This window comes from Ursus maritimus, unplaced genomic scaffold (assembly GCF_017311325.1).
Source record: "Ursus maritimus isolate PB19 unplaced genomic scaffold, ASM1731132v1 scaffold_3, whole genome shotgun sequence".
Taxonomy (NCBI): domain Eukaryota; kingdom Metazoa; phylum Chordata; class Mammalia; order Carnivora; family Ursidae; genus Ursus; species Ursus maritimus.
Genome location: NW_024425563.1, coordinates 8,596,381 through 8,619,280, shown reverse-complemented (window position 1 = coordinate 8,619,280; position 22,900 = coordinate 8,596,381). Strand labels below are relative to the sequence as shown.

The window sequence follows — 22,900 nt, the reverse complement described above, 5'->3', positions numbered from 1 at the left end:
CCAGAGAGTTTACTGAAAATAGAGTAGAATATACAAACCATTAGAAAAATGAGTATACCATCAAACCCTGCATTCCAGGATTCTTTGTTCTTTTGTCAAAAAATAAATTTGTGAGCAAAATGTATATTTAAAAATCATGAGTAATTAGCCCCATTTAAGAAGGAAAATATTAAACTCTCATAATATGTCAAGGATTAAAAATTTTACTTCTTTCAGGTAAACGCCAGACTGCCAAGTTAAAATTTGAAGCATATAAGTCGTTAATGGAATTTATGTTGTTAGTATTACAATTAAAGTAAGATTTGATACTAATAAAGTTTTCTTTGATCATTTTTTATGAATATCTTCCATAAAATTTATTTCAGAACACACAAACCAAAAGAAGAAATAGAACAAGAACACAGGACTCCAGATTTTTCAGGAAAAAGCACTTCTTTATCGTTTATTCTGTGCAGACACCCATTGGAAGTGGGCATATTTCACACTGAATGGTGACATACAGGAACTAAAATAAAATGTTATTTGTTTCTTCTTTTAGGGGCTGATGTTATCAACTTTGATGGCCATGTTGTGTTACCATATAGATTCAGAAACAAGAAGATGAAAACACTGAAAGATGTCATTGCCTTGAAATTTAAAACCTCTGAAAGTGAAGGGGTGATCTTGCATGGGGAAGGACAGCAAGGGGATTACATTACCCTGGAACTGAAAAAAGCCAAGCTGGTCTTCAGCTTAAACCTAGGTATGTTCTGACTTTTGGCACCATTCTGTCCATTTTTTAATCTTCCCATTAGTAAAATGTTAATGTTGCTTGATCCTTAAAATGTAAATTATAAAAACAGTTCTCATTATGTTATAAATTAATCTTTAATCCATAGTGGTTTAATCTGTTTTAATCCATGTATACTTATTCATTAAAAAATAATTGTTATGTACTCATCCTAAGCAAGGTACCATACTAGCATCTGAGATACAGTGGTGAACAAATAGAGAAGGTCCTTGAGTTCATGAAGTTTATGACCTAGTGGAGGAGTCAGACAATATATTATTATTATTTTAAAACAACTAAATCAAAAGCAGTGACTTCAAATAATGATAGGTAGTATGAAATCAATTAAATAAGCTAAAATGATAAAGGATACTGCAGAGACAGGAAGGGTCCACAGTAGAGTGTGCATTGAGGAACATTCTCCCCGTGAAGATACACAAGCTGAGATTTCAGTTATGACTATAACTAGTCATATTAGGGATATTAGGGAGGAGAGCATTCCAAGGTAGCAGTCATTACTGACAAAGATCTGGCATGCTCAAGGAATAGGAAGGAGGCTGGTGTGGGTAAATGGAAGTGAGTCAGTGGGAGAGAAGATAAGATCTGAAAGTTGGGGATTGTTCAAGCCCTGTAAGTTCCTGTACGGCATGGTAAAGGTTTATTATTATTTAAGAAAGAGAAGCTCTTGGTAGGCTTTAAACTGTATGGCATCACAATCTTATTTTTAAAAAGTATACTGAGATTCCTGTAAAAGAAAATGCTTGCATTTGCATGAGAGTCAAAGCCAGACTTCTGGGTAATGCAAGTGAGAGACGGCCCTGGCTTGGAGAGGTGGCTGTCAGTGAAGGCGCAGGGAAGTAGGTCTAGTTGGAGATGATTTTAGTGGTAAGTTCAGCATGATTTGTAATGAGAAAGAGAATAAGTGAAGGATAATTTCTAGACGCCTAAGGGACTTAAGTGCCATTTACAGAAGTAGAGGCCACTCTATATTTTCTCTAGTTTCTTCTAATAAAGGATTATTAGTTTTCTCTAATAGAGGAGGTCTAAAATGGACATGATGCATATTAGTTGCTTATTAGACATCAGAGTTGAGATTTCTAGTAGGGAGTTGTGTGTATGAATGAGATTGAGAGGAGGTGTTACCTGGAGACTGAGGGTACTAGGCAGTGAGCAGGAGGAAATGAGAGCATGTGGTATCAGAGACCAGGGAAAGAAAAGAGGTGGCTATTGTGTTGAATTCACCTAAGGTGGAGACAGGCAGGTGAATATTGGCTTAGCCCCTGTAGAGGTTACTGTTGATTTTTTCTCAATGGAATAGAAAGGACAGTAGTTTTATTGACATAGGTTAAGAAAAGATGAGAAATGTGGAACTGAATTTTTCAAACATAATCTAACTAGAAATCAGAGAATCAGGAATCAGAGAAATAAAATATTGGCTGTAGAATGAGTTGAACGAATTCCTATTTTGTTTTGGGTTTTTGTTGTTTTTAAGCTTTTTTAAGTCTCTTGCTTGGCTAAAAATTTCAGGATTTATGCAAGAAGTTTTTGGAGGGTATCACACATTCCATAAATTTTTCTGTTGTAAATAATAGCAATTCTACAAAAATATTATATCTAAAATACATTAATAGCTAAAGTTCACATGTTAAATGCACCCTAGTAGAAGGCCACAAAACTAAAGATAAGAACACAAAAACAGAGCCTGCCTTTTTGACTTGCTTATCAGTCTGAGTGGTCCAGACATTCCTGAATATGGCTTATGTTCTACATATTAAATTTTATTACTTTGAAAATCAGTATTATACTAAAAAGTACAGTTTCAATTAGGGTTTTTTTTGTTGTTAATACTTGATACAGTGTTTATAAAGATTTACCCTTTATTATAAAACTCCTCATTTCAAATCTGATCTGATAGAAATAATAACTTCTATAAGAAAAAGATGAAGAAAATCACACAAAAAGTTGGATCAATTATAAAAAAATATTGAGTTCTTTACATTAAATAAAATCATAATGCATGTGAAACTTGAAAAATGCAAATGTCAAGTACGGAAGTTTAATGTCATTCATGAGTAAGAATTTATACTACTCCCTAACAATATCAAGACTTTAAGATAAAATGTAGGCATAGGACATAAAAGATAATGCACAGAAGAAAAATTGTAAGTATTCTATAAACATCGAATGCTCAACTGCACTATCTATAAAATAAATGCACAATAAAATAATGACTCTAATTTTTGTTAAGTAAATCAATTTAAAAATCATATCAATATTGATGAGTGTGTGACAAGATTCTTTGTACTGCTCTTTGCATCAGAAAATATTTTCAGGAAACCAGTTTGACAGTGTCTTCAGATATCTAAAAATTGCCTAGATATCTTGGTACAGTAACCATAAGGAAATAATGAGGAATGTTTATAGGATTTAAGTCCAAGGATGTATTTGGCAATATTGATTACTGTGTCAAAAATTGAAGAAAAATAAAAAGGTAAACATATAGAAATATGTTGATATGCATTAAAATCTCTGTGAATAATTTTAATTCTATAGAAAGTACTATAAGATATTAAATTAAAACTAGTATAAAATAGTATAAATATTTTATATGATTATATATACACACATTAGTTTATATGTATATAATTAAATATATGTATAGGGAAAAAAATCTGGAAGGAAATAGACCAAATTATGTTTAGCGGTGGAAATGAGTGATTAATGTTGTACATACTAATTCTTCATAATATTCTCTACTTGTAATTATGTATGTGTATTCATGTATTGCCTGGGGAAAAAAATAGCCCTAAATCATTTTTGAATGATTCTTAGTAGAAGATAAGGAGAAATAGGGGGCTTGGGAAGTTAGATATTAGAAAACAAAATATAAGTACTTTTTAAAAATACACACACTCACTCAGAGCAATTGAATTATATTTGAGGATGTTTACTTTCTCAAACCTTTCTCTCTCTCTTTTTTTTTTTTAAGTGAAACACAGGAACCTTTTAAAAGCCACTGTGCTTTATATAGGTGTGACATTACTATTCTGGAACTAGTACCTGATCCTCTGACCTCACAGAAAGATCATCACCATTTCACTGGAAAGCAGTTTACTTACAGAGTTTTATTGACTGATTGGAATTTATGACAGTCATGGAAATGCACTCACTCATACGGACACTGTGCCTTTTTAATGTCATTACCTAAGTATCAGGCATATCTAGCTGCTACTTAGTCTTCTAGTTATTTAAAGTAATAAAATAGAGTGTATCCTTTCACTTAGATGTATTCCTACTTTTCTTTCTCCCTCTCTGCCCCACTGCCACGTGTACACAGATAATCTTAATCACAATTCCAGTCACAGCACATTTTAGTTTCATCATCAGAAGGAAAGAAAATCTGATCTAGGAAAGACATAGAAAATATCAGGTATAGGCGTCATTAACATCCTAAATGAAAAAAAAGAAGAAATCATTCAGTGCTTTAATCAATTGTGTGTTTCTCCTAGTTCTATTATACTATTTATTCTGAAACCATGTTATGTTTTTATAGCACTTAGTTTTACCTGACCATGAAAAGCAATACTTGATTAGACAAAATAGAAGATAGTATAAAACACATAAACAGTATCCAGAGATGACCTTAGTAAACATTTTGGATTCTCACAACCTTTCACTCTCATTTATAGTCTCGTTGCCGTGGAAATCTACTTTCAAAGCTGGATTAATGCTAGATACATATTTTTGCAAGGTGTTATTTTAAAATATAACGAGTTAATTTTCTATGCCGTTAAATATTACATTGTGCTTAAAATTATTGCTTTTGGAGTCCGTAAAAACTGGAAAGTATCATGCTGTGTTTTCTTGACCAATAATAAAAATAACAGCAACAATAAAAGACTGTTAACAGGTAACATTTACCTAATGTTCACTATATGCCAAGAAGTTGGTTAAGTTCTTTGCATGTACTAATTCCTTTAATCAGCATAGCAACCTTGTAAAGCTGGTACCCTGATTTTCTCCATTTTCTATATGAGGCAGCATCGGGGCAGAGAAGCTGCCAGCTTGCCCTAGGGCAAGCCAGTGGTGGAGCCAGCATGAGAATCGAAGCCCTGGGCTCCAGAGCCTTGGGGCACTGACTTTGTAAGGAACCTATCAAATTTAGCAGAATTCATGGCACAGCAAAAAAAAAAAAAAAGCTCACATATTTTTTTTTCTTTTTAAAGGAGGTGTTTTCGATCTTTAATAGCTTAAAGTATTTTGAATATGAAACTGTTGTTAAGTATAGTTACGTGCTGGTTCCCCCATGCTAGCGTCATTGGACAGGACTTGAGTGGAGTGCCAGCCTGTGGCTGTAATGGAAGGTTGGCTACTGCACAGAGTAGCTGTGGTGTCACTGCCTTGTTTCTGTTCATTCCATGACTCAGGAAGTAACCAGCTTGGCCCCATCTATGGCCACACGTCTGTGATGACCGGAAGTCTGCTGGATGATCACCACTGGCACTCTGTGGTCATTGAGCGCCAGGGCCGGAGCATTAACCTCACCCTGGACAGGGGCATGCAGCACTTCCGCACCAATGGAGAGTTCGACTACCTGGATCTGGACTACGAGGTGAGCTGGAGGACGCGTCCGTTGTGCTCAATCTTGAGTAGCTGCCTCAGTCTCCTACTGCGTCTTTGTGTTCTTGTCAGTCACATACCTGCTTGCCCCGTTCGTTTTATTCTCCAAGGAAAAATTATCTTTCGACTTGAGGGACTAATCTATTAATACTGTCATTTTATTCATTTCTAAATTTGTAATTATGAGTATCGGAAATATTTTAGAAATCTTGATACCAAAGTAATAATTTAAAGGGAACAGACCATTTATCATATCATCAGGGCAATTTAGTAAGTCCAGAACAAATATAAGTTGTAATCTTTCCATCGATAGTTAATTATGATAAATATCACATATTATTCTTGAGGATAGACAATATATTATAAATACAGAAATGCCTAATATTTATTACAAAATATTGACTAAGAAATCCTGAGTTCTGATTTATATTAAGTAATTTATGACTTCATGACTATAGATAATTCTTTTGTCGGGTTCTATTTTCTCAGATATAATTATCATAGAACCAATAAAGTAAAATATAGAATATTTTAAGAGGTTGTCCATAAATAAAAGGACATATTTTATGCTCTAAATGATCAGAGGTCAAAAAATAATCATGTTGGTCTCATAAAAACTGTATATTCCCATATTATACAAGTAGGCATTTCAGGCTTTTTAATAAATTATTTAGAGAGCAGTTCAACCTTAAAATGTCCACTGAAAGTGTTAATCACATATAGAGATAAGAGTACTGTAAGATGTTCATCACAGTGTTATATATTCCAGAGAAAAGGGATAACACTAAATGAACAAAAAGAGCATAACAGTAAAATAAATAGGATGAAATATTATTCAGCAAGGGGTTTCCAAACTTTCTTACTCCATGGAACCCTCAGTGTGTTAGTAATTTTTCCGCAGCTGTCCTAGACCATTCTGTAATAGTTAGAGCCAGACAACTTAATAAATGTTTATGTCCTAACAACTCAGTAGCCATTCAAAAAAAAACACCGATAAATGAAAAAAAAAAAATTTTTATTTAATTCTTAAAACAACAATGATTACTTGCTAATGGGATGAGTGTCCCTGCCTGGTACAACTCCTCAGATTTTGGAACTGGATTTGACTGCCATCTTCATCTTCTGTTCCACTTTTACTTTCATGCGACACTGTTTTTATTAGAGAAATGATAAAAAACCCACCTTCACTAGGACAGGAAATCATCAAAAAGCAGTGCAGCAGGATGTTAGAATGGTCAGCTAGCTCAGGCTAGTGTTTTACATAATGCCCAGAGCATGTCAAATATTGCTGTGAATCCTTTAAAAATAGAAGGTGTATGGTGGCTACTAACCTGAGTTTTCTGTGCCAACTCAGTGTGCCTTGTCCCCAGTTTTGAAGTTGTTTGTATACATATACACACACATATGTATGTGTTAATATCTATATATAAATTTTTAAAAATGTGAAATATGCTTACTGTAAGATAATTGAAAAAGGATTTACAACTGTGTTTTTTATTTTCTTTATATAAATAGTTGCTAAATTTTCTCCAAGGTGAATATATTACATATATTCCTAAATAGGAATTTAAAATAGATTAAGCTATATAAACCCTGATATTGAGACTTTATTAACGTTAAAATAAATTTAGGATGATCAGAAAATAACTGTAGCCCCCCAAAAATCTCCTTAAAGCAAAATGACTGTTGCAAGGGAAAGAAGATGAAAATCCCAGAAGTTTTATTTTTTCTAAATTAGTACATTTCTTGGCTTAGGTGGCTTATCTCCCACTGTATGAGAGAAATTAAAGATGAATTATTCATCCTCCATTAATAAACTCTGAAGTACCGTAGAAGAGATGAGAGATCCTGGAACATTAGCAATGGGCAAACACAATTCCAGTTTTCAAAAAACAGAATTAAAAATTTGGGGTCATAGACTGTATTGAGTTTGTGATGAAATTCATGAATATTCATGCACACACTCAGGGTCAGCAGTTTCATGGACACTTTGAAGCCCATGAATATACATGCCATCTTTGAGAATCTCAGCTGTAGATGACAATGCCTGGGACATTGTTAGAGACAGACACTAAGAAGAAATTCAAATTTACTGATAAAGAATCCTGAGTCCGTTGAGTCAGTCTCTCAGTGTTTTCACACATACCTCTCTGACTCATCCACCTAGGAACTAGACTCAGACCCCAAAGGAGGCTTGTTATGAATAACTGAAGACATTTCTATCACTCAGAATATTCCAAGGGTTTTAGGAGCCCTGTGCCAGGAACTGGCAACAAAGACCAAATATATTTATTATAGCACACCACATGATAGGGTATTCCCATCATATATAGACACAATGAATGTAAGTAATCTCAAGAATATATATAACAATAAAAATATAGAGATGAGTTCTTAGTAGCTACTATTTGTTTAATGTAACTTGAAACTATATAATTCAATTTTTAATAATGGCTCTGTTGAACAGTCAGTGCTGTAGAGCTAGTATGAGCAGGATTCAGTATACTGCAAGGGTAAATTAATACCTACCACTATTCCCAGAGATGTACATCATGAAAGAAGCAGTAGAAAACAAGTTTGCTCCTTTGAGGTAACTCAGTGTGGGCATTTTTTGTGGAAGGTGGCTGAAGAGTTCACCTTATCACCTCCTGGAGCTGAGTTATACTGCAAAGTGTGCCAGAGACATGGGCAGGCAAGCTACTGGCCACATGGTACCCTCGGAAGGGTATAAAGGTAAACAGATACACATCGTTCTTCTCAGCCACACACTGATGTTTGGCCTGGCTTCTCTCTTTTCTTCAGCTAAGTTCCAGGATAGACCCTGTGGATGTTATGCCATTGCCTTTGCAATACATTTCTGCTTGGGAGGTAGAGGAATGAATGCCCCTTGATAGTTGCAGAACTAGGCTAAGATTTTAGAGAAAAACCAGCTAGGATTTTTTAGAGAATCAATTGCATGGCTCAAACTGGAACAAAAGGCCTGGGTTCGAGTCCCTTTTTGCTCCTTACTGGTTGTGTGACAGTGGACACATCATAGTTCCCTTTTGGAAAATTAATGTAATAGCACATTTGTCATAGCATTATTATATGAGGAGGCAATAGGAAGTAATAGAAATCACCATATGTATCAGTTATGATTAATTAGACTGCATGTAGCAGATGCGTGTTTATTCTTCTTCATATAAAAGGTAATTGTAGGAGGGGAGCCCTGGGCTCAAATGGCAGCATCATGGTCGTTAAGACTCCAGTTTCCTTTTACCTTGCTGCTTCTCCAGCCCCACTGCAAATCACTCCAAGAAAGCTGTTGACATTCTGTCTTGCATTCCAGTGGGAAGGAAGAGTAAAGAAGGTTGTGCTCCCTTCCCCTTTTAATTATAGTTTTTGGAGTCACACAGTCTTACTACTTTAATCTCACGAGACCAAAACTTGATTGAAAGAGGTTCGTAAATGCCATATATTGGCTTCAGTGTGCACAGCTGTAAAGCTGTCTTGTTTTCCTAAAGAAGGTAGGGAGAAAGGACACTTAGAAGTATCTAGCAATCTCTGCCACATTTTATAAACTCTTGGTAGCTAACAAAATGGTCAATGTGGTTATTTCATTAGAGTCCGGGTTGTTATTGAATGATAGTATCATTAATAAGCCAGTCATATGAGTTATATGAATATCTGATGAATAATCTAATAATTACAACAATGTTTTTTTTTTACTTTCTGAATAATTATAACATCAGAAAATATTTTGTGGTCCAGGCACTTCATTTTACTGATGAGATACATAATCAGCAGAAGTGGCAACCTAGTATCGTAGGATTAGTTACATTAGGAATTGGGATTTGAACCCACATCTCTTAGTTGTAAGGAAATCTGGCAAATTGAGGCTGTGTTGCTTCACTAGGGCACCTCTGAGGGTGATGTAGGACATGTGCTGAGGGTTGCTGAAAGCAGAGAAACCACAGGAGTGTTTAATCATCATCCCAACAGCACACAGAAAAAGAATGAGACAATATATTTAAACTGGTATTTAGTAATAATGTTCAAAATGCGGTGCTGCGTGTTGTCAGGCATAGATTTTTATTACCATCAACTGGGAAAGAATTGGTAAAGTAAACTGTAGACAGGAAGTATAACACTCCACATATTATCAATAATTCTTACCTTTGGTATTAGGTATATTTATTTAGTACCTAATAAGTTCATTGTAGTGCCACTTGAAAATATTTTCCTAATAATTCTATTTTAGATTACTGTATAATTTTACTTTTGTCATTTCTTAATTCATTTCTATATATTTATCCTCAGTTTTCCCTTCTTTATGGTAAATGATACACATTCAACATTATTAACATATTTTATTTTAAGTGAGGTCTTTTGTTTTTTTATATCGTCTCATAAACTATCATTAATTTGTGCTTTTTTCCACAATAACTAAGCATCTAAATGCCATGACACTAAATAAAAGAACATAATTTGCTAAAGGCCTCCTAGAACACAAAGATCTGTGCCTTATGTTTCAAATATGACGTCTTGACATTCAAAAATGTCTTAACTATTGCCTTCATTTTCAGAGCTTTATAGGAAAAGTTGATAATGGTAGCATTGAATAATAATTAAAAAGAGAAGTAACATCTGGATTATATATCTTGGTATTGCAGCTCTGGTTAGTATTTAGATTTATTTACCACTAATTCACTATTAGCAGTAAATGTCATTATGGCAATACATATATTAAATATAATTTTTTTATCATAGGAAATTGACACTATAGTACTCTAATTTGGCCAAAGATATAAGGAAAAGGACATACTCTCTTTTTATAGGTGATGGTAGCCAGAGAGTCACAGTAAAGGGCATTTACCTTATTCCTTGGGATTCAGAAGACCGATAATATTTCTAAGCCTATAGTACTCAAATATCAGCCCCCATCTCCTAATATGTTCTTAAACAATATTGTAGTGAGACTTTTTGAACTGTTTTCTGTATTAAAAATTAGCCTAGTGAATATTTGACTTTAATGGTCATTTAAATTAAAATAAGTCTATATACTACATCAGGTTTATCATGTGTTATATTAGTACTGGTTATCTCATGATGACTAGAAGCATTTATCAGTAGTATGTCTTTGAATGATAAGCATAAAAATGTGTTTTTAATATTAATAAAAGAAGGTTGCTGTATAAAATCTAAAACATTTCAGGAAAATTTATAAAATGCCTTCATCTATAAGAAATTATTGCTATTTTCTTGTTAAAGTTATAATCTGATTTCCAGAATTAATAATACTGTTATGTACTTCCATAACAACATAATTTAATATGCAACAGATTTTGGAGGCAGAAAAAAATGTTTGTATATTCTGGGAGAGATATACAGGCCTTGGTTGTATAACTGACCTTGGTTGTATTAATAGTTTTGTCTAATTGATTGTGAATATTTTTTTTAAGTTGAATGCAGTGTGAATGTTTACATTTTTTTCTTTTTCTCAAAGATAACCTTCGGAGGCATACCTTTCTCTGGGAAGCCAAGTTCCAGCAGTAGAAAGAACTTCAAAGGCTGCATGGAAAGCATTAATTACAATGGTATCAATATAACTGATCTTGCGAGAAGGAAGAAACTAGAGCCCTCAAATGTGGTAAGATTGTTCACTCCAAAATAGTGGTTCATAGAAAAATCAAAGAAGTTTTGTTTTTTCTGGATTATTGAATGACAACAACATGGTCATAGAATTTGCCATCATGCTTGTGTTGGGCTCAACAGTGTAAAACTAACTTTAGAATTACCTAAAAAAGTGTAGATAGTGGATATACTCTTGAGAATAAATCATGGCTTTTGAGTTAAATTAGCCTGCAGTAGATGGTAAGTTGTACTCAGATGGGGCACAGGATTTTGACCCAGTGTTTCTGGAACTCACATATCAGAGGAACATACCGCAGGCATTCCTCAGTGTGTGCTTCGTCCCAGCAGTTCGGCAGCCCATAAACTGGCAGCATCATGTTTCCAGATGTTTTGTGTATGACTCTCCATTTCTTGTTTATGATTTAGTTCAATATTTTAAAAGTGTTGCATCCAGGAACTTTGTTATATTCATTTACATGTTTCCAAAGGTAATTCACCCAGGTAAGTAAAGAAATGCACTTTTTTTGAAAGCCCTAAACATACCAAGTATAGGCAGTTAAATAAGGATTGACTGCCACTGGATAGTGAAAGCTGTGACTGAGAACCTGATAGTGATCTTCTTCCAGCTCTGCTGTGAGTTGTTTCCAGGTTTAACTGTTTCGAGGCAGAGAGCAAAAATTGAAGACTGCTCTAGCATACCTGCCTCCCCATGATACTGCTTAGGATCCCTGAAAGATACCATCTGAAAAGTCTAGTATGTGTTCCCTATGGGTCTGCAAGAACAGGAGTTCACTTCAACCTAAAAGTGTTATTTGGGAGAGTCTGGGATTCCAGAGACCTACATTTGAGAGCCACTGACAGTAGACAATGTTAGGAGTGCTTACACTCTGTTGCAAAAGAGCTCTGGTGGTCTGTTGAGCCTAGGGTTTTCACAAAATGATTGGACAAATAGAAACCCCCACATGAATAAATAGGAGTTCAGGTTGGGTATGAAAATTATTATGGCATAAAATAATAATTTAATGTGACATTTTTCTTTAATTATTTTTCTTCAAAAGAATGAATTTATACTGAATAAAAAGTGAACTTTGAAATTATCTTATAAAATGTATTGACTATAGAGAAAAATAGTTAATAGGTCCATTTATAGGCACCAGGCACTGTGCTAGGAATGTTATTACTTTGATGACAGTCTGAGAATAGTACTACAGGATGACCAGAGATGTTATCATACACATTTTGTAGATTAAAAAAAATAAACTTTTAAAAATATATGTACATATTAAAATTTTAAGCAGGATAGAGAAAAGTGAGACATTTTGTAAGCAACTCTACAAGGACAAATATTTATGAGGAAAATTTGCTTTCAAAGACATCAGGTGCTGGTATTTCAGTGAAATTGACTCAACACTCACCCTGCACTCATATGAGTTCCATGTACACACCCATTCCCTAATAGCCTCCTGGACAGCTTCCTGGACAGCTTCCTGCAACCAGCCCCTGGATGCAGAGGGCAGGAAGAGATGGAAGAAAGAGACAGACCACCCCACATTGGTGGGTGGTAGGTTTAATAATAATAATCAGAATTTTAAGACACTTGAACATGTTAAAAAAAAAAAAAAAGCATGGGAAGTTATAGGCTTGTCTTGGGAAGCCACAAGATGACTACATCTCTGCACCTGCCTACCAAAGCCTTAAAAGTTTATATAGAGGTCTTACCTGGATTCAGTTATGGATGCAGGAGGTCTTAACCAGTTCAGTACCCAGGTCGGAGAGCCTCAACACCACATCTGTATCTCAAGACTGTATCCTTGGAGTGGGAACATACATTCCGAGGACAGCAGAGAAGTCTCCAATTGTCCAAGTCCTGCTCATGGATTAACTGGCAGTCATAAGTCTTTTTGTTGACCTCCTCCAATACCTATTATACACTGACTTCTGAGTCAGCACCTTTACTCAGAATGGACCTTTAATTTTGTTGGGAGACGTTCCCCACAACATGGGTATGTGGTCAGTTATAACATCTCAACTATTAGGCAAAGGCAGTTCTTTGCACCAGTAAAAGTAAGTAGTTAAAAATAATTATCTGTGAAGCTACAGTGCAAATTTAGTTTGAATATTAATTCCGAGGGACAGCCTGCCTTAGATATTATGGTTAATGTGCTGAAATGGAAGAATGATGCTTTTAAACCTAAATATCCTGGTGTTGTGTTGTTGTGAAATAAGTAATTGAAGGACCAGATGAAAATGTGAATAAATTATATTCCTCAGAATATTATGGTGGGGTAAAAGAAGTTGGAAGCAAGCATAAGTTTTCAGACCTTTAAACGGAAGGTACTTACACACTCGAATGCAACATTTAGTGTGTCTGAATGGTTAAATCAAATTTTTTTGGTACAAAATAGAGGGAGAGTGAGAAGAAAGGAATAGGCTTCAATTATCACAAGTTTGTTTTCATTTTGTACATTCATACTTTATTTTCAGAAGCATTAATTCATTATAATATATGCACACTTCATGGTAATTTAATATAATAATCTGAAATCACAATTTTGCTGATGCTACATAGTTAATATTAATTCATGTATTAGGTATGGGGATAAAAAACAAGAATATTTGTCCCATAATATCAATTAACAAATAACCAAATGACCGTAGTTCCCACTGAAACTAGTTATATATAAATAAACACTTGACATAGGCCATCCAGAAGAACATGGTGGCATCTCCTCCTTGGCTGAGGCATCATCAGTAATGGGGGAGGGGAGCAGCAGCTTTCTGCCCTCTTTAGAAAGTCCAGTGGTTCACACTCATGCCCACCACACAGGGACACATCCCATCCTATCAGGCTATCAGTCTTTCGACTCCATGATAGAGGGTTCTTGCTAATTCCTCATCTTGACAGTCAGCCGCTGAACCCTGTTAGATACACACTCCAAGTAGAGTGATGCTGAGGTATCTGGGTGCCGAACCCAAATCATGCTGCTGTGTGTGAGAGTTTGGCACAAGCTCAGGCTCTGCATTGACATCCATAGACCGTAGCTTTGTTTGCATTTGTCTCAAAGCATGCCCTTTTGTTTTGCAGGGAAATTTGAGTTTCTCGTGCGTGGAGCCCTACACAGTGCCTGTCTTTTTCAATGCTACCAGTTACCTGGAGGTGCCAGGACGGCCTAACCAGGACCTGTTTTCAGTCAGTTTCCAGTTCAGGACTTGGAACCCAAACGGTCTCCTGCTTTTCAGTCAGTTTGCAGATAATTTGGGCAATGTGGAGATTGACCTCACTGAAAGCAAAGTTGGTGTTCACATCAACGTCACGCAGACCAAGATGAGCCAAATAGATATTTCCTCAGGTGAGTGCAATCCTTTTGAAACTGCTATTGTCATTTCCACAGCTAGCAATGCTTTTGTTTTGTTGGTGTTGCGTGCTTGTGGTTATGTTTGAATTCAGACTTGGTGAGATTTTTACTTGGCTGCTCAGAGTACTGATTGAGTAAGAGAACACTGGAAATTTGCTCAGAGGGTGAGGGGTGGGTGAGGAGGGAAGTTGGTTGAGACTGTCTCAGAGCACCAAGATCTTCTATTGCTTATACCTGCTTGTTCACGTTAAGAGGGCAATGGACATTACTCTAAGTGAATATTTTATGTTTACAAAGAATGTCTATTTTACTGATATAAGAGGCCTGGTACTATTTGACTTTATGGAATTCAAATACCTTTTACTATTAGTAGCAAGTATATATTAATTTAATTGACTTTAAAGGTATATGCAACTGCTTGAATCAAAACCTCAAAGTGATCTTGCTAAGTTTATGCAAATTTTCAGGAAAAACAACAACAAGGGGTGAGTACAAAGAGGAATGATAAGATGTATGTATCAACTGAGGGAAGACTGATTGGCCTAGCAGGGTAATTTTTAAAATTAACCTCACAGTAGTATGATAAACTGAGGCTTGGGTAATATTGTTGTTAATTGAACAAACTTAGCAACCTTGTTATATTCTTTGATTAATATGGTACAAAGAAAGCTGGGATAGCAAAATGTGAGATGTTGTAAATAAAAATTAGTCCTGATAGGGGACTCTAAAATGGTAAAAGTTTTCATCAAATTTTTCTTGATGTTCCTTGCAGTAGATGTTTTTATTTTGTGGAGAACTACTTAGAAGACAGAGAAAATTAACATAGACTGAGCAGCTTATACAGATGTACCAAATAGAGAGGAAGTTCATGACAAAATGCTCAACTGCGTGACTGCTGGCTCTGATGTCAAAATATTCCATGTTCACTTGTGACACCATATGTATACACCTGACATGGTTTCTAACACATTATATTGTTTGTGTCCATGTCATTGCCCTGTAGGCTGTCAGCTCTTTGAGGGCAGAGGCTATGCCTGTTCTTCTATTCTAGCGTGTAGAATAGCCCCTGTTACATTAGGGGTGCTCTGGGAATGTTTGTAGAGTTAACACCGTGGCCCTTTAAACTAGTGTTTATTAACAGAATATTTCCTGNTGAAGAATATGTGTCTTTTCATAAAATGCGCTTGGTGTTTCTGTAGGGCATAGCCATATAGACTATTACTGAGAAGGATTCAAAGAAGATAGAGGGACCATTATATCAGAGGTGTATCTGAACTATTGAAATCGAAAGCCATTGTGAAATACTTAGATATTTACTTTTTCTGTTTTTGCTTTGTTAGTTTTGCTTTCCCCTGAGTTTTTGGAGTCAAAATGATTGGTCAACCATATTTTATCACTACTTCCCAGTATAAATTCACCTGGGGAGATTTAGAGCAAATAGAAAATATCTGGAGAGACCAGAAAAACACATAAAACAAATACACATACAAATATTTACTACAGTTGAAAAACATCACATTAGATTTTATTATAATTATTCTTTTCTAATGACTAAAAACATAGAAGTATGAAGGCCTCTCTCCCTCTTGACATTCTCTGAACAAACCCAAATTCCTGGTGGTTTTCCATTGTAACAGGAATCATTATAATGGAAATAATAGGATCTTAAATGTCAAGATCAATAAACATTTCCTAATTTAATTTGGTCTAATTTAAGACTCTAAGATACTTTCATCTAATTTAAACCGTGTTTATGAAAAAATAAAAGGAAGAAAAAGAAAAAAGAAATCCAATATGCAATGACTAATTTCCCTTAATAGATTTGCTTAAATATGATAAAATTGGACTTGAGAAATTTTTTTAATTTAGCCAAGAATCTGTGCAAATTAAGGGAAACTGATAGGAAATTTCAACATGTCGGTAACCTTGGTCTTACGTATTCCAATGATAATAATACCTTACTGTTCCAAATATTTATTTTTCCTATACATATAGTGTATACGATAACTTATCAGTTATCATTGCTCAAATTTCAGAAAGATTTGTAAGTAAATATAGGTGCACATACGTTTTTAAAAAGTTATATCTTATACTCATTTAAACTGTGTTTATTGAAAAACAAAGGGAAGAAAGAACAAAGGAATCCAGTATATGACTACATTCATTCATCCATCCTATAAATACAAATGGAGTCCATAGAAGGCAGTTTTCATCTTAAAGTACTTAACCAAATTCAATTAAATGTATGAGTAACTTAGCGTAAGTAGCAATACTGAGGAAATAATTTAGAAAGGTAAGCTGACCGAGGGCACCGATGTTTGCTTTAACGAAGGGAAATAGTTCCGTATTATGTCTGTCTTATTCTTATCAGCAGCATAAACACTGAAGTATGTCAATCCTGTTTTTTTACTTTATGTTTAAAATAGCTTGGTTGTGAAAATGTAGAAGATACAGAAAATTTAGAAGAGGAAAGCATTCACTGCTAGCCTTTCTGTGTGCACACACACATGCACACACGCAAACACTGTGTAGTAGTGCATTGGGAAGTCATTAGAGAGACACTTGGTTTTATTTTTAGTGAATAAATTCTGTGGTCCAAGATGAAGCTAATTCAAGTGGTTCAAAAGCCTTTTTATTCTGTCTTGGACAACATTGTTCTTTGATGATAAAGTCAAACTAAATCCTGTAAGTTAGTATTCAATGTATTTTTTCACCCTCCTCGTATTTTTCCCTCTACGTTGTGATTGATTTCAGATCTCAGTAGTCTTGACAGTGGACTCAACTTGTAAAATTCAGTCAAACTCTGAGTAACGTTGACTTTGCAAAGCGGGTTATCTTTCTGTGAAAATATTTTCCAAGTTGCAGCATCAACTTTTATAAAACATTCCACTATATTTATTTCTATTTAGGACCATACTTAGTGAGTGGAGAATACAGATTTATGCATTTCCTTTGGCTCAGAGTACGTAGTAAAAGGGGGGAAAAGTGCTAATAGGATTGAATGGATAACGTGCATTCATTGAGCATACTGTTTATTTTAACATTCCTATTCAGAACCCTGGAGAAGGAGGGCCTAGAACTGTGTTTTTAAAATTATTTGTTTTTTTTTTTAATTTGTTTTTCCAGCTTTTTTGAGGTAGGATTGACAAATATATATTTACATGTTGTACATGTTGTGCAATGTGATTTTTTTAAGGTGTATAATAATATATGTATACATTGTGAAATAATTACCACAATCAAGTTAATTAACGCATCTGTCACCTCACACTTACTTTTGTGTGTGTGTGTGTATGCACATACACAGTGAGAACACTTAAGATCTATTTTCTCAGCAAATTTCAAGTATACAGTGCAGTATTCAGCAAATTTCAAGTATACAGTGCAGTATTATTAAGTATAATCACCATGCTATACCTTAAATTCCCTGGAACTTTTTCATCTCATAATTGAAGGTTTGTACCTTTTGACCAATGTTTTCCCATTTCCCCCACCCTCCAGCCTTTGGCAACCATCATTCTACTCTCTGGTTCTATGAATTTTATTTTTTTTAGATTTTACATAAAGGTGAAATCATACAGTATTTGCCTTTGTGTATCTGGCTTATATCACTTAGCATAACATCCTTCAGATCCAAATGATTTTGATAAAAACACAGAAAACATAAAACATTTTATATCGTACTCAATACCTACTGAAACTTACTTTGCTACTTTAGATGCATTCTTACTTTATGTTTTTTTTTCCATTAAATTTTTCATGACCTATCAAATGATTTTATGACCTAAAAACAAGTTGTGACCTACAGTTTGGAAAACATTGACCTACAGATCTGTCTTCTCATTTGAAGAGTTGGAATTTTTTAAAGTTCCAGTTGCTTGGAGGTATTTACACCATCAGTCCATTTTGGAAAACTAAATGTATCTTCCAGGAACAATAATTGCAATATTATAATAGTAGTAAAAAAGTATGCATGTGTATTACTGTCTGATGTATAGTAAAAAACAAACAAACAAAACCAACTACCTACCATTTGAAATAAGGTTTTTATTGCAAAATTCCTCAATTTTATACCAGTAAATTATGTACAGATGTTTACAATAATACTCTAATGTTGTGGTCTACCCATATTAATAAGTTCATAAAATGTGACTCAGCATTTATATAGTGGAAGAGAAGTGATTTCTATTAATGATCCTTCTTACCTATTGAAAAAAAATCCATTTCTATCCATGTAAACAAAGCCTTTTAGAAAAGTCATTCAGAAAATGCACTGCTTCTAAATCAGCTGTTTTCTAGCTGAAGTATTAGAACCTTGTTTTGTTTACATACATATTGCTTCAATTTTAGAATGACTTTTCAGCAACTGCCCTCCTTCAGAAACCTGTATTCAGTAAAGATCATCTTTATTTGTATTTCTGTCTCTAAAGAAAATCTTTGTGAGGCCTTGTTTTATTTTTGTTTTATTACAGTGTCCTTTATAAACCTTTTGAGTGCCATCTGGGTGTGTTAAGGGAAGGTGTCTTAGTCTGATCAGGCTACTGTAACAAAATGGACTAGGCGATTTAAGCCACAGACATTTATTCCTCAGAGTCCTGGTGGGTGGAAGCCTGCCATCAGGGTGCCAGCATAGTTGAATTCTGCTGAAGAAGGCCCTCTTCCAAGTCCTAGATGGATGCTTTCATTTGCTCTGTCTTCACAGGTGGGAGGGGCTGGAGAGCTCTGTGGGGTCTCTTTTTGTAACAGCACTAACCCATTCATGAGGGCTCTACCTTCATGACCTATGCACCTTCCAAAGCCCCACCTGCTAATACCATCACACTGGGCATTAAGATTTCAACATATGAATTTGTAGGGGGGAGATACAAACATTCAGATCACAGCAGAAGGAGCAGACATTTTCTTGGCTTCTGGTGTAGCTGGGGAACTTGGTGGTAAATACTGGCATGTTTTCAGTTCATTGTTGGCAAATGCATTTCCCTGGAACTGCTCCTGGCACAATCTATCCTAAGGAATTAGAATATTTCTTCTCTTGATTTTATGAACATTTGAAAATGTAGTTAGTACATTAATTCTGGAAAGAATTAATTCATACCAGTTTTGGGAGTTCAAGTGATAACTTGTATCATGAGGTTTCTTCTTCATCACATAAGAAAAAAAGTTTAGTTTGCAGTATTGTTTTTTGTATTTTGTTTATTGAGATAAGATTTTCAGCTCTCTGACTTCAAACTGCAGATAACATTTCAAGATTTTTTAAAATGAATTTTTACAACTCAGGGTATCTGGGTGGCTCAGTCAGTTAAACACCTGCCTTCAGCTCAGGTCATGATCCCAGGGTCCTGGGATGGCTCAGCAGGGAGCCTGCTTCTCCCTCTCCCTCTCCCCCTCCAACAGCTTGTACGCTCTCTCTTTCTCTCTCTCTTTCTCTCAAATAAATAAAATATTAAAAAAAAATTTTTACAACTTAAAAATTAAAGTTCATCTAGGCATTACGTCCATACTTCAAGTGACTTTTTTTTTTTACAATGCAAAGTGATTGGAGACATATTTAGTAGGTATATTATATTCCTTAATTCAAGTTAAAACCATAATTATTAGAAGACTTAAAAATGTCATTCCCCTTGACTATTAAATTTGTATCATTCTGAGTCTAAGGAAAGAAGTACACAGAGATATTTATCGCAACATATATAAAGTAATAGAAGTAATTGAAAACAAACAAATATTTTAAATGAAGAGGTGCTTTTAAAGGCTGTATCTTCAAATGGAATACTATTATGTCATTAGAAATCGTTTCTCAAATAAAATTGAATACCATTGGAAAGTATAATATAGTGAATTAAAATGTTAATGAAAATTTGTATAGAATAAGATCCCAATATTAGTATTAGAAGTATATAGATAGCTAAAAAACAGTTCAGAATGAAAAAAATCTGAATGATACTAATAGTAATTATCTCTAATTGGTGGGTTATTGTTCCCATTACTAACATTTTTTTTCATTACTATCATCTTAAAACATTTTCCATAATACCCAAATTTTCTACAGTAAACATCAATTACTGTTAAAGCAAAGCAAAACAAAACAGAAAAGGTGTACTATAAAATAATTGAGGATAAAATGATATTCCGAAAAAGTATAATGGTTAACAACATTATGAATGGAAATTATATAAACTGAGTTATATCGATTAAAAAATCCTAGTTTCTCTACTTAATTAGAAGCATATAGTCAGTTTTTATTTTTATTTTTATTTATTTATTTTTTAAATGTTTTTTTTTTATTATATTATGTTACCATACAGTACATCCCCGGTGTACTCAGTTTTTAAAAAGTTTGTCCTTAAACAGTGAGCTTCAACTTAATTTTCTTCATGGCATTTACATAACAAATAGAGCATTTTATATTTGGATGCAGACATTTGGGGGTTAGGTTTATGAGCTTTTATTTGAAAATACACATAACTAATTTTGAACAAATGCCACACTTTCTATGTAGTTTTAAATTCTTGTTTTTTCAGGATAAATGGGTGAATTGAAATGAAGTCCATTTCCCCTTAAAACTGTTGCTAGCTATCAGGGAACAGCAGATTTTACTTTTCTCGGGGCGCCTGGGTGGCACAGCGGTTAAGCGTCTGCCTTCGGCTCAGGGCGTGATCCCGGTGTTATGGGATCAAGCCCCACATCGGGCTCCTCCGCTATGAGCCTGCTTCTTCCTCTCCCACTCCCCCTGCTTGTGTTCCCTCTCTCGCTGGCTGTCTCTATCTCTGTCAAATAAATAAATAAAATCTTTAAAAAAAAAAAAAAAAGATTTTACTTTTCTCTTGTAATGGTGAAGTAGTGAATACAAATATATTTATTCCCAAATAACTTACATATATTTCTCCAAAAAAAGTAGCTAAAAATTAATTTTTAGGGGCATCTGGGTGGCTCAGTTGGTTAAGCATCTGCCTTTGGCTCAGGTCATGATCTCAGGGTCCTAGGATTGAGAGCTCTGAGTCAGGTTCCCAGCTCAGGGGGAGTCTGCTTCTCCCTCTCCTTCTCTTTCTGCCCCTCCCCGTGCTTGTGCTCTCTCTCTGTCTCCCTCTCTTTCTCTCAAATAAATAAAATCTTAAAAATAAAAGTTAATTCTTAGAGTTCCTTACTTTTTGTTGGTCTTCTAGATATCTAAGATGCTCAAGAAAAGCTCAGAAGTCCATCATTTTAAGACTGGAAGACAACGTGGCTCTGGATTCCTAGAGAAAGCTTGAGCCTAGGAAAGGTTGATTCCTAGAGCACTGTGCTCACTTGGGTTAGGAATCCAGATTTGTGCCTGGCCAGCATATCTCCTCTTGTTTAGTGAAAGACAAAAGTGAGAGGGATGTAGATCTATAGATATAAATACAGATAACCTTGGACAAATCCAGAACATACTTTGCTGATGTTTTTTTTTTCCCAAATTCACAAATAGACTGGCTGTGAGAGCCACATGATACCAAGTAAAAAGCATTTGAGTGAATGGTATGTTGCTCCTGGGTAGCTTCACCTAGCTGACTTTTTATTATATTTCAATTCCCAACATGGCTGTACTATCATCATGCAAGCTGAGTGGAAATCTACCTTTAATTTTACTTCAGTGCATGCTGGTGCATTTTCACATCAATAGAAGCATTATATTCCAACATGAAAGGAGAAAGAGGCTGGGGGGAAAGTTGTGATATTAGGTATTGACTTATTCTTTAGGAAGCAAAGGGGACATTTTAATTTATAATCACACTCCAGGATACCATACCTACTCTAGTTTCTACAATGTTTCTGGGCCTTTTAAAATATTCTCTGCCTTTTTCAGGGAAGATGAATAAAACATGATTGTGTGTATGTACGTATAATAATTTTTAAAAATTGCAAGGAGAGGATAAAATTTAGTAAACTTAGGTGGATAAAATGGAGGTGAAAACTCCCAGTAGGGACCAGGTCATGTTTTAAAAGCTTCAGTTTACTGTACAAATAAACTCATCAAAGGGGGGGGGGGAGAAATCAGACATTACTTTTACAAACTATAAGAATAAAAATGAATTATGCAAGACCAGCAGAGAACACAGCTCCAGAATCCCAAACTTAATAAATGGATATAGTTGAAGATGTTTCCAGAACAAGAGAGAAGGCACAGGAACAAATTGGCTTTGCCTAGAAGCCCTTTTTCTTTGCCTTTCATAAAACTTTTAAGGGCCGAAACTTCTCTGATACATGAGTAATTGGTAATTTTAACCAATATAGATTTATATAGTAAAGAGATAATAAATCAGCTGATAATAAGCCAGGGTTCTCCAGAGAATCAGAACTGATATGATGTATAAAGAGAGAGAGATTTATTAGCAGGAATAAACTCACACAGTTACGGAGGCTGAGAGGTCCTGAGATCTGCAGTGGTAAGCTGGAGATGCAGGAGAGCTTATGGTGTAGTTCCACTACCTGTCTAAGATCTAATCTGAAAGCCGATTCAGGGCTCATAGGCTCATAGGCTTAAGACTGAAGAAATGATGTTTCAGTTCTGTCTGAAGAC

At 34.9% G+C, this 22,900-nt stretch overlaps 1 protein-coding gene across 1 annotated transcript in view; it reads left to right on the top strand.

Annotated features, from left to right (window-relative positions):
* CNTNAP2 (contactin associated protein 2) overlaps window positions 1-22,900 on the top strand; it is a 1,324,851-nt gene that overhangs the window by 294,401 nt on the left and 1,007,550 nt on the right. Inside the window, exons 5-8 of the mRNA XM_008697394.2 lie at window positions 539-742; window positions 5,197-5,381; window positions 10,875-11,018; window positions 14,088-14,352. Of these exons, the coding sequence (XP_008695616.2) occupies window positions 539-742; window positions 5,197-5,381; window positions 10,875-11,018; window positions 14,088-14,352 (798 nt within the window). The remainder of the gene's footprint in view (window positions 1-538; window positions 743-5,196; window positions 5,382-10,874; window positions 11,019-14,087; window positions 14,353-22,900) is intronic.